Raw genomic sequence first — 12,631 nt, 5'->3', positions numbered from 1 at the left:
AAGTTGGTGCATGTCATGTGTGTCAGCTAAAAGCCTGAATGAATGCATCAATGAATGAAGGGATAATATAGCTCAGTAAATATGGTTGAAAATGACTGCCGTTCTATCTCCTTCTGGAATTCTTCCTATTCTACAATGAGACTCGACATTGTTTAGTTAATATTTCCTAAGATCCGTATTTCCTTGCTGGGGGGGAGACAGTAAGGCCAAGAATAACTTGCTCTCAAGAAGTACCACTTGCTATGATGATGCCACTGCACTTTAGCCCGGGCAACAGAGACCCTGTCTCCAGAAAAAAAAAAGCGGGGGGGGGACGCGGGTACCACTTGCCCTTAGTCAACATGGCATCTTGAATGACTTCAGAAAAGGGCGCCAAAAGAACCCTCTATGGACCTAAATCAAAATGGCTACCTTTGGCTTCTATCTGTTGGAATGCGCATGCTCACGCCTGTTCCCGCCCCTAACCCGAGGCCCGGGCGCGTGCGTCCTAGCGCAGGGGGAAACGGCGTGGGAAAAATAAATTTCTCTGTGATTGGTTGGTGCAGGATTTCAAACCTGAGCCGGCGGCGCTGTGCTGCCCTGCCGTTGGGTGAGGCGCGGAAGGAAGGGGAAGGGCGGCCCAGGTGGGGCCAGGGCGACCCCCGCGAAGTGAGTGGTGGGGGCTGCGATACCAGGTGCGTCTGGCGCTGGATTGTGGTAGGAAGGAGAGAGTCCGACGTGGTAAGCCTTGAGCACCGCGAGGGTCCGGGAGGCGGTCGGCACCAACTGCCTCTCCACTCAGGCTTCCCCTGGGCTGGGGCCAGAGCAGACGGGGCTGGAAGGGTCTGAGGCCTTTTTATTGGCGCCGGGTTTTGTGGAAAACCAGGGGGCGTCTTTTTGAGGTGATGGCTTGAGCAGGGCGGGAGTCACCCCAAAGAAGTGGCTCTCACTTAATATACAGAGTTTGGGAGTGGGTGGGCAAGGCCCCCCGTGACCAGTCCTTTTCGGACGAACAGGGCGTTTTCAAAGCGAAAAGCTCTGATGTTTGAGAGGCCAGGGGGTCCCGAAGTGGAGACCCTCTCCTCTGAGGCCTGCGTCTGTCTACGTAGGCTGGCCAAGGCGATGACATCTTGTCCTTCCTATCATACTTCTTAGTCTCAGTAACAAGGAGGCCTTACTTTTACACTTTCACGTACATTTCTCTTCACAAGATTTCATTCATAGGCGGAGGATGTTTGTCGGAAAGTGGAGTGAGTGGAAACATAAGCCTTTTTTTGTTTTTAATTAAAGAAATGGTATTATCTTTCTAATGTGTCTGGTAAATAACATTTTTGAGTTAGTGTAGCTGTTTAGAAAAGGTACCTTTCCTATAGTATAATCGTTCAACAGGTATTTCTTAAGTACAAAGTGTAAGTAGAAGACAATCTTATTTGGCCTTAAAGGAGTTTGCAGTTTATTTGGGGTGAGAGAACTTAAAAAAGATAACTGTGGTGAATCTGGTAGGCCTATACCCTGTTGAGAGTACTATACATTAGTACAGTTCTTTTAGAAAATATTTTGGCAATATTTATCAAGAGCCGTATAAGTTTTTACACTGATACAGTAATCCTAGCCTTGGAAGTCTGTTTTAAGGGACACAGTCAACTGAAGAAAAATACGGTCCATAGGGATGTTCAATTCATTAATTCTACGAATATTTATTAATCATTTACCAAGTGTCATGCACTGTTATAGGCGCCAGACTCAACCATGAACAAAACATAAAAATCTCTGCCTTCTTGGAACTTAAACTGTTCGGAAGACAGACAATAAACAAAATAAATAAGTAAATATGTAAGTATGTTAGATGGAGATAAGTGCTTTGGAGCAAAATAAAGCAGGGAAGCAATGGGGAGAAGCTGCAATTTAAAAGGGGGTGATTAGGAAAGACCTCACTGAGAAAATTACATGTGAATGATGATCTGAAGGGGGGGTGAGGGAGTGACTGACTATGCAAGGGATTCCAGGCAGAGGTAACTGAAAAGCTGGAAATTACCTAAATGTCCAAAGAAGAGAATGGTTAAACAAATAGTTGTTCATCAACTCTTTGGAATGTAATGGAAACATGAAAATAATAAACAAAACACAAAATTGTATATAATCTATGCTCCATGAAATAGGAGTGTATAATGGGCAAAGATTAGATAAGGAGGTAAATATACTTGTTTAGAGTAGTGAGGTTTTTGTTTTACTGTTTTAAAATATTTTGAACATAGAAAATTAACAATATGAGGCGGTGTTTTTATATCTGTCAAATGAGTGTTGTAGATAGTAAAGGAGATCATTTTGGACTGAAATGGTTAGGGAGGGCTTCAGTGAATTGGTAAGGCTTATTCTGGATCTTGAAGAATGGAAGACTTCAGAATGGGAAGAAAAAAAACTATAGCTTAGTATACTGAACTGATGGTAATTTTCCGAAAAATCACAATTCAGTTCTTCCTTATTTTAGTCTTCATTCACGTTGGACTAGAGATTCTGGCATTCTGTTTACTCTCTCTGCACTTGATTTGCTCATAAGAACATTTGGTTTCAAGATAATCCTTCTGCCTGCGAGTTGTATAGAGGCTTTGGATATGGTGAAGCAGAAGCAGGACGTTTGGGGAAAAGAATTGTTCTCAAATGCGTTCATATGAAAAAAATCTTCAAGTATTGAGGTTGTCTTTGGGAATGGTTTTTCTTGGCAGCAGGGAACCTATATTGTTGATTTCTTGGGATTTCCAGATTTAGCAATATTTGTGAGAATGTTTTTCATTAAAACGCTTTTCTGAAAAACTAAGCAATCTTTCATTGCTTTGTCTTATGACATTTAACACCCTAAAAAACCCAATGTGTAGGTCTCTTAATAATGTTTTTTTGTAGGGAGAGGAAGAGGATAGAGACTTTTCCCAGGACACCCTGCAGTAAGATCTGTAATAGTCCATTATTCTGAAGAACGACGTCTGTCTCTTGGCTGGGTGATTGAAATTAAATTGGGGGCTCAAAGCAATCACATCAAGCTGAGACTCATGGTGTTGCCAAATTGCTCCCTTAAGGATACTCACAGATTGGGCATCTGTAACATAGTGACTTCTCCACTTCTGGGGCTCTCCATTAATAACAGCTGAAATTCTCTAGCACCTTTTTGTTTAAAGTGCTCCACAAACTGATTTCCTTGCTATGCACAGGGATCGTTTCAGCTTTTCCCAAAGGCAGCAGCCTCTGTTGTGGAAAGTGACAGCTGTTTTACAGCTGCAAAGCAATGTACTACAATATGACTTTGTTTTTGTTTCCTTTCACATTAGTGTATCTTCTAGCTATGGAGCTAAATAATAAAGGGGGAGAAATAAACAAGTATTCATGAGGGTGAAAATGTGACCCAGCAGGAAAATTCAAACCATTTTCAATTGACGCTGAATAGGATGAGTAAATTTTCACTTTTTGAGTTACAATTTGGTTGAGTTGTCAGAGCGAGTACTGATGCAGAAAGATATTTTCGTCATCTATAAATAATTCCTGAGAGTCACTTCTGTAGAATGTTAATAAAAATATATGGTTCCCCCAGCATATAAAGAGAAGAGAATTATATTCTGCTAGTGCTGTTTTTGGATTACCCTAAATAAACCTGTGTTAGAGGAGAGCTAACTCTTCAGAAGCCTCATCTTGAACAGCTTGTTTAAAAGCCTAGACCTCGTCAAATTTTGCTATCTCCTTGATTCTTCTTAGTCTGGATTCTAGCTATGATCTATGTTTTGTATACATCACTCTTTGTATGACACAGTATGATTTGGAGGAGGTGTCCAAGAATGTCTGCAACATATATGGTCTAATTGATTTTTTTTTTTTTCTTTTTTTTTGAGACAGAGTCTCACTGTGTTGCCCGGGCTAGAGTGCAGTGGCGTCATCTTAGCTCACAGCAACCTCAAACTCCTGGGCTCAAGCGATTCTCCTGCCTCAGCCTCCCGAGTAGCTGGGACTACAGGCATGCGCCACCATGCCCGGCTAGTTTTTTTTTTTCTATGTATTTTTAGTTGTCCAATTAATTCCTTTCTATTTTTAGTAGAGACGGGGTCTCGCTCTTTCTCAGGCTGGTTTCAAACTCCTGAACTCAAACAATCCGCCCGCCTCGGCCTCCCAGAGACCTAGGATTACAGGCGTGAGCCACCGCGCCCGGCCCTGATTGATATTTTTATAACATGTCTTCTCTTCAATGTGTTGGGTTGGAAAGAACATAGATTTTGGACTCAGACCTGGGTTTCAATGTGAGCTCAGCATTTAATAGTCATTTAAGGTCTCTGAGCTTTAGTTGTCTATTATCTATAAAGTGGAGATAATTAAAATAATCAAATTCACTTAAAAAAAGTAAGTGAAGTGTCTAGTGTCTGAATCACTTTGAAGGCACCTAGTAAATATTGGTTTCCTTTCTTTCTAACTATATAGCACTATTTAAAAGGATGGTCTAAAATTCTGAATTTAGTGATAAACTTAGTGAAGACAGCCTAGACAGCCTAGAGAAAAAAACTAGATTTGGGAATTACTGTTTTAGGATGTAAATAACAGCTATCAGACCAAAACCAAAACAAAACAAAAATACAAACCCACTTTATACCCACTATAATATACCTTATATTTTTGTAGTAAGATTCAATTTATACATTATAAAATTTTTACCTACATTAATTTATATTCTGTGAGGTAAATAGGGCAAATGTTATTGTTTCCAACTTTATGGATGAGTCTAAGAATTTAAGTGATTTGCTGAAAGTTATACTATATATACTATATACTGGTAGGTAGAAGAGCTAAATAAAGCTTTATCCTAGGACTTCTGCTCCCCACCCCACCTTTTTAAATTATTTTTTGTTTTAAGCTATATTATACATTGATAATTGACATTGAGGTAGAACGAAAAAATTATTTTTTTCCAAGACAGCATCTCGCTCTGTTGCCCAGGTTAGAGTACAGTGGCGGCATCATAGCTCACTGCAGCCTCAAATTCCTGGGCTCAAGTCATCCTACCACCTTAGCCTCCCAAAGTACTAGGATTACAGGTGTGAGCCACTGCACCTGGCCTGGAAATTCTTTTGACAGTAGTGTCATGAGTATGTGCATGTGTGTTCATTCTGACTTCCATTTATCAAATATTTGTTTTGTGTACAAGCATCATGTTAAATACTGCATGTTTGTGTGTGTGTGATACAGTAGTACCAAATGTAATGTTTCTCCCCTCACATTTACAGTCTACCTGGAACAGAGGGCAGAAACATGTGGTGAAGTTAAATGAGAATGCAAGGTGTGTGTCTGAGTGGCAACTGAGCAAAGCAGTGGGGGAAAGACTGGAGGCAGGGAGCTCAACCTGCAAGTGATAAAGGGGGTGGGTATAGTATACACATTAGAGAAGAGTCCACAAGTTTTGGTAATATGCTTGTAGGAGAGGGAACGACCAAAGGTGATTCTGAAATTTGGAACTGAGTGACTTGGAGAATGATTAGAAACAGGGAAATCAAAGTTGATAGTCAGCAGGGCAGGGAATAGGGTAATTCAGTGGGTAGGATTGTTGATTTATATGGGAGGTGGGGAAGGGTAGAACAGTACCTCAAAATCAAGTACAACATCTGGGGTATTCCAAGCAAATTGAAAGCAGCAGGATAGCTAGGAGTTAGGAGAGAGACTAGGTCTGTAGAGATATAATGGCTAAAGTGGAATAGTTTGCTAAGTTCTTTGTGAGGTTGGAAGATTGAACTTTAGGGAATGTTTGGTGGTGAGAGGAAGAATAAAGAATAATCAATAAGCAGACTATTTGTAAAACTCTAATTCTGGAGACTATGAAGGTCTGACAGTTAAGTATTACCCTTTGTTGTTTTATAATAGAGCACTGGGAGTTTAATGGTTTGTTGTTTTTTTTTTTTTTGACTACTTCCTTCTCTGGAGGGAGTTTAGTTAAACAGCTGTCTCTTAAGTACTAGGCATCTCTGGAGGAGAACAATGTATATTGGCTTAGTTGTACGTATACCAGTTACTGTGGTGAGATGGTGACATATAGCTTCTCTGTGTCTTTAGTGTTTTCGGGAATCAGGTTTGTGTTTTCAAGAGAGTATCTCCCCCAACCCTCACTCCAGGGAGTGGTGTGCACAAAGAACATAGGGAAGAAGAATAACAGACGAGAGGAACTTGAAAAATGTGAGGATTTTTTTTTTTTTTTTAAGGGGACAGTCTCAGTTCGATCCTGCTGTTAAAAGAAAATACCTTAGACTGAGTAATTTATAAATAATACAAATTTGGCTGGGCATGGTGGCTCATGCCTGTAATCCTAGCACTCTGGGAGGCCAAAGTCGGGAGAATTGCTTGAGTTCAGGAGTTTGAGACCAGCCTGAGCAAGAGTGAGACCCTGTCTCTACTAAAAATAGAAAGAAATTAGCTAAACAACTAAAAATAGAAAAAATTAGCCGGACATGGTGGCCTGTGCCTGTAGTCCCAGCTACCTGGGAGGTTGAGGCAGGAGGATCGCTTGAACCCAGGAGTTTGAGGTTGCTGTGAGCTAGGCTGACGCCAGGGTACTCTAGCCCAGGCAAGAGAGTTGAGACTGTCTCAAAAAAAATAAATAAATAAATAAATATAAATAATACAAATTTATTTCTTACACTTCTGGGAGGTCCAGGATCAAGGTGTCAGCAGATTCTGGTCTGGTCAGGGCTCACTTTCTGTTTCTGAGAAGGTGCCTTCTCCCTGCATCCTCACAGAGTCAAAGGGCAAAAAGGGCTGGATGACCTTAAGTGGTTTTATAAAGGCACTAATCCCATTAATGAGAGTTGAGCCCTGTTGAGGTAATTACCTCCTAAGGGTCCTACCTCTTAATACTACTGCATTGGGGATTAAGTTTCAACTTGAATTTTGGAGGGACACAAACATTCAAACCATAACAAGGACAAAGGACCAGGTTGTATTGTCATTTAAGACTTAAAAACCTTCCAAGGGCTGGATGTGGTGTAAATACCTGTAATCTTAGCACTTTGGGAGGCTGAGGCAGGAGGATTGATAGCTTGAGGCCAGGAGTTCAAGACTAGCCTGGGAAACATAGCGAGACCACCTAGTCTCTACAAAAAATTTTAAAAAATTAGCTTAGCATGGTGGCGCATGCCTGTAGTCCCAGCAACTCTGGACACTGGTGGGAGGATTGCGTGAGCCCAGAAGTTTGAGGCTGCAGTGAGCTATGAGGATGCCACTGCACTCCAGCCTGGAGAAAAAATTTTTTAAATCAGTTTTTCTAGCACCATGAAATTTTCCTTTTCTGCGTTCTTGAACAGCTAGAAGTTTTCCTGTGGTACTGAGCTTGCTGTCTTATGATCTCAGAAGATATAGGTGAGTGCTGAGATGATAGAAATCAGCACCATATTAAAACTACTGATTAGAGGCCGGGCGCGGTGGCTCACGCCTGTAATCCTAGCTCTCTGGGAGGCCGAGGTGGGCGGATTGTTTGAGCTCAGGAGTTCGAGACCAGCTCTGAGCAAGAGCGAGACCCCGTCTCTACCAAAAATAGAAAGAAATTAATTGGACAGCTAAAAATATATAGAAAAAATTAGCCGGGCATGGTGGCACGTGCCTGTAGTCCCAGCTACTTGGGAAGCTGAGGCAGGAGGATGGCTTGAGCCCAGGAAGTTTGAGGTTGCTGTGAGCTAGGATGACGCCACGGCACTCACTCTGGCCAGGGCAACAAAGCGAGACTCTGTCTCAAAAAAAAAAAAAAAAAAAAACTACTGATTAGTGTCTTCCGTTTTTACCGGGAGCCAAAGGAAATCATCATTTTAATCAACTATTGAATATCTTGTCCCTGCTTCCATCCTGTAGCACTTGGGTATGTTTGCCTGTTTTGTTATGTTGTTAAATCTGTGGGTATCTCCATGACTTCCAGATCTCTTCCTACTGGTTTTAATGCTATTCTTTTAGTTAGTTTTGTTCTCAGTTTAGAGAAAGATTTTTGTAATACATTTGTTGGTCTGGTTGCTTAGCAGCTTGCTGTGATTATGTAGCTTGGAACAGATACATTACCATTTAAAAATCTTGGTTTCCGCCCTGATACAGGTATATATTGTATCCAGTCTTAGAATTGAAAACTTTTTTTGCTATTACAGCAATCATCATATGAGTATAAATGAATAATTCTATAGCATTTGATAGAAAATATCTTTATGTTCATATATTCCTTTGTCCTTTGTGGATTTTTTTCTATTTTTTCCCTTGCCCTCATAACTTGTGGTACTGTCTTATAAACATTGCAAAATCACTAAACCTTCACAGAAGAGGTGTTAAGGTTTTATTTAGATCCACGAAATGAGAAGCTGGACTAGAATGTTGAAGGAATGGTTAGGGTAGGGTAGACATAAGAGGAATCCTTTAATGGTATTTCTGAGCACATTCAATTTTCAAATGAAATTTGACTTTTTATTTCACTTCCTTGATAATTTTCATAACATCCAGTTGATGTCTGTCTTTCTTGACTATTAAATGAAGATCTTATTTCCCCAATGTGTTCCCAGTTAAAGTCTATTTGGAATAGGACTGCCTGTAAGGGCGCTGTCTTGACTGTAATATCAGCAGGTCTTTGGCAGGCAGGAGGGGAATACGAAGCCTGAAATTTGCTATACAGAACACACTAGCAAATGATTTTTCCTTTGCCCTTCTAACTGTGAAGGTGGTGTATTGTCTCTGTGATGCCAGAATGTGGTACAACATAATCCTTTGCCTATACTTAGTATAAATTTATTAGACATAGCCCCTGCACGCAGTCCAGTAGAGAGCCCTGCATTGCAGAAATAATTCTTGTGCTGCTGAGCTGGCGATTTCCCCACTTAATCACTTGTGTGACGTCATCTGTGCTGTTGGTAGGAAATGTGCTGACCATGTCTTGCATTTTAAGAGGCAGTTGCAACAGGGGCATTAGCTAAAAATAAAATCAAAAATAGACCTTTTAAGTTACATTGTAAGTCTTCAAAGTCCAGAAGGATTAAAGTGGCAAAAGTTTTACGTTAGTAAGTTTGACTCGAAGAATCACATTTTGCAGTTGGTCACCTAGTTATCAACTGACATATTCCTTTCTAATTGCTTTCTTCTCTGCTCTGGAGTGATTGCAGTGCAGGGGAAGAAGTAGGCAGGCAGGAAGGAGGTATTATATTCAGAAGTCTGAAATGGTTTTCTAATTTTCAAATGACTCTTTAACATTCCAAGTTTGTTTTTATAAGGATCACACCAAACATGCGTTGTTGGGTTGAGATTCTTATAATGGTAGTTATAAATCAAAGAGTTCAGATGTTGGTCACCGATGGTGGTACTGGATTGCTACTGAATCCTTTGTTGAGGAGAAAAAGGCAGGACCCCTAATGTATATTTGATTTCTTGACAGAAAGATGGATACTACGATGCTGAATTTGCGGAATCTGTTTGAGCAGCTTGTGCGCCGAGTGGAGATTCTCAGTGAAGGAAATGAACTCCGTAAGTCATTCTGAGCTGGCAGGTGCAAAAAGAAAAAACACATTGCAGATTTGGGTTTTCTACACAGCTGAAGTATGTTCCAGTCTTAAAGTTGGTTTTCATTTGGGTTACCAAAATTAAAGTGATGGTCACGTATCCATTATCAAAGCCTAATGGGCACTCATTCTAAATGGTCACTAAAACTTTTTCTATAGTTTCTCTTAAATGGATTTTACCCAGACTTTTTCATTATCAAGGTTCTTTTTCAACTGAATAGTTAGCATTAGTTGCCAATTTCATTTTTGTACCATGAACTGGGAAAACGCTCCTGGTTTTCCAAGGATGTTGCTTTTTTCTTTAATCGTTGTCTATATTTTTTATCTTGGGATTTTTCTGTGTTCTATAAAACATTTTCTTTCTTTCTTTTTTTTAATTAATAGATTTTTATCTTTTGGAAGGTTTAGATTTATAGAAAAATTGAGCAGACAGCACAGATTGTTCCTATCTATAAAACATTTTCAATTGAAGAGGGAAAAAAGTCATAATTTCTTTTTGCAGGAGGAACTAGGCATCTGTTTTCACTATATCATATATTTGATACTTAGTAATAAAGGATTGAGATAGGGTAGAGAACTGGGGAGAAAAAGGAGGTGCTGATAGAGGGAACAGTCTGGGAAATGAATTAGCAAGAAAGGAAAATGGGGCTGATGGTATGGATGTCTATGATCTAAGGGAATTATTCTCTACCAGCTTCTCTTTGTGTTGCCATCCTCTCCTCTTTCACATTTTCGTTAATACTTAATTTACCAAATGTTGCTCTCAACTCAACCTCCCTAGTATAAAAGTAATGCAAGAACTGCATCTTAAACTTTTTTTAATTTCCATAGTACTTAGTATGACATCTTACTTATGCCATTCAGTATTTTCTTTAAATTGATTGATGTTTTTAATAGCTCTTATCCACTTCCAAGCCTTTCAAAACAATATTCTATTTTCTCTCTCTAATAGCTACTGCATGACCCTGTCATCTGGTACCAGCTCAGTAACCATGATAGCATACTAATTAGGCTTCTCTTTGAGGTCACATCATCTCCGAAAATGGATTGCTTTGGTGTCTCGTGGGGAAGAGTATGGAATAAAAGAACTTAAAACTCAGGTTCATTTAGCAAATATTTTGTGAGAACCTCTCAAATTTTCCAGCACATGTTGAGTTAGGAAAAGGTATAACTAGGTGGTTTCATGGAGGAAAATAGGGTTTGAGTTGGCCTTAGATATAGGGTAGAATCCCAATAGGCAGAGACGAAAGAGGGCATTTTAGGTCAGGCAACAGCCTGTGTGGAGGCAAGAGGGTGTGGGGCTTGAGAGGAATAGGAGTAAGGGGGAGTAACATAATCAGAGCTGTGCTGTGGGAAGATTACCCTGGCAGAGGGGTGGGCTGCATTGGAGGTGGAGGCTGGAATATTGACTAGGAATGAGATGTTTGCCCTAGCTCAGGAAAGAGACAGTAAAAGCCCTAACTGGAATGGTGGTTATGAAAATAGACGTAGGGGGAAATGAGTGGAAGAGATTGTGATGAAAAGACCTCTAAGAGGAGGCAGCTGATAGGATGTGGGGGAAGAGGGATGAGTCTGATGTTTAGAGTGTCGATAATTAGTGCTGGCTTTACCCATTTTTTCTGTGTCTGTTTCTCCATCTGTAAAATAGGAATTTAAATGTCTTTGTCTTCTTTGTGGGAGTGCTGTGAGGATTTGGGGATAAATTGAGATACTAGTTGTGAAAATACTTTGAAAGCGATTATGCAAAAAAACCACAAAAACCCCAAAACCAAGATATTTATTTTGACAGGTATGCTTATTTTATAAGCACATTTTTATCTTTCCATTGACTTCTGTTATAAATTAGAGATACATTTCACCCCCCTTTCCAATTCTCTATCTTGGAATGTTGGCTTTTTAGGAACTAAAGTGGCTTAGTATTTTCTGACTCAAGAATCTTATTTGTTCATCCACCATAGTGTCTGTCTTCTTCTTAGATCCTTCGGACTTCGTCCCATGCCTAAGTATCCCCCGACTCCTTATTCTTGCCTTTCTTTGTAACTTCATTCCTCTTTCTCTTTTTTATATAGTTTTTTAAAAAGCTAAGTCCAAAGTCACTGGGAAATCAGAATGAAAATAAATAAAATGAGTTTAATAGCCTAAGTATTTTGTTATCTTTTCTCCAGTCCACATGGTTTTTATGTTATTTATTTATTTCTGTGTTTTGAGACGGGATCTCACTATATCACTCTGGTTGGTCTTGAACTCTTGGCCTCAAGTCATCCACCTACCTCAGCCTCCCAAGTAGCTGGGAATACAGACACGTGCTATGATGCCTGGCTCTATTTTTATTTTGTCATAAGCTGCCTGAGCTTTTTTGATCTCATTGGTGTATAAATTAGGAATAGGTATCACTTGAGATTTATCAGGTGCCTATTGTGTGCTAGTGACATATTAGGTTTGTGCTATACTATGTACAGTAGGAGATACTAAAGTGTATGTGACATGGTACCTGTCTTTAAGAAGATTATCGTATTTTAGTTTCAGAGACAGGATTTTTTCTCATGAAACAGAAGGTAATATGAGTATCAAAATATATGCTTTTGGGAAGTCTAGAAGGATTTAATGTGGAGCAAACTGATTAGAAAAGGGTTCATAGAGCAGGTGGGACTTGGTAAGTGGGTATATAAAGAAGAAGGTAGGGCATTCCATTTGGAGTGCATAGCTTGGTCACAAGTGAGAAGGCAGAAATGACTATGGGTCTGTTCTAGGGACAGTGACAAGACTGGTTTAGCTAGAGAAGGTATTTATTGTGTAGCAGTGGGAAGTAAGTTCGATTAGACTGGTAAGGTGGTTTTGAATGCCTAGAATTTAAATTTGATATGAACAACAGTTCTTCATTGAATCATTCAACAAATACTCACGTGCCTATGATGTGCTAGACAAGGTGCAAGGCACTAGAGATAAAAGAGCAAAAAAGACACAGGGTCCTTGCCCTTAAGAAGCTTAGGGAGGGTAGCGGGGAAAACAAAGAGAAGAGCCTATGCAAAGGCCCCAAGGGGAGTGAACTGAAAAAAGTATCAGGATTTCTGGAACCATGTAAATCTGTATGCTGAACTATGAACCAAATCCTGATA

General features: G+C 39.9%; 1 protein-coding gene across 2 annotated transcripts in view; it reads left to right on the top strand.

Annotated features, from left to right (window-relative positions):
• The first annotated feature begins 515 nt into the window (after positions 1–515).
• RACGAP1 (Rac GTPase activating protein 1) overlaps positions 516–12,631 on the top strand; it is a 30,379-nt gene continuing 18,263 nt past the window's right edge. The window contains exons 1-2 of one of the 2 annotated variants that reach the window (XM_012654136.1): positions 516–720; positions 9,392–9,480. In XM_012654136.1, the coding sequence (XP_012509590.1) occupies positions 9,396–9,480 (85 nt within the window). In that variant the 5' untranslated portion in view covers positions 516–720; positions 9,392–9,395. The remainder of the gene's footprint in view (positions 721–9,391; positions 9,481–12,631) is intronic. The other variant, XM_012654145.1, reaches the window with a different exon arrangement.

The sequence above is a fragment of the Propithecus coquereli genome, unplaced genomic scaffold, assembly GCF_000956105.1.
Source record: "Propithecus coquereli isolate 6110/MARCELLA unplaced genomic scaffold, Pcoq_1.0 Scaffold111, whole genome shotgun sequence".
Taxonomy (NCBI): domain Eukaryota; kingdom Metazoa; phylum Chordata; class Mammalia; order Primates; family Indriidae; genus Propithecus; species Propithecus coquereli.
This window is presented reverse-complemented; position numbering and strand designations above follow the sequence as displayed.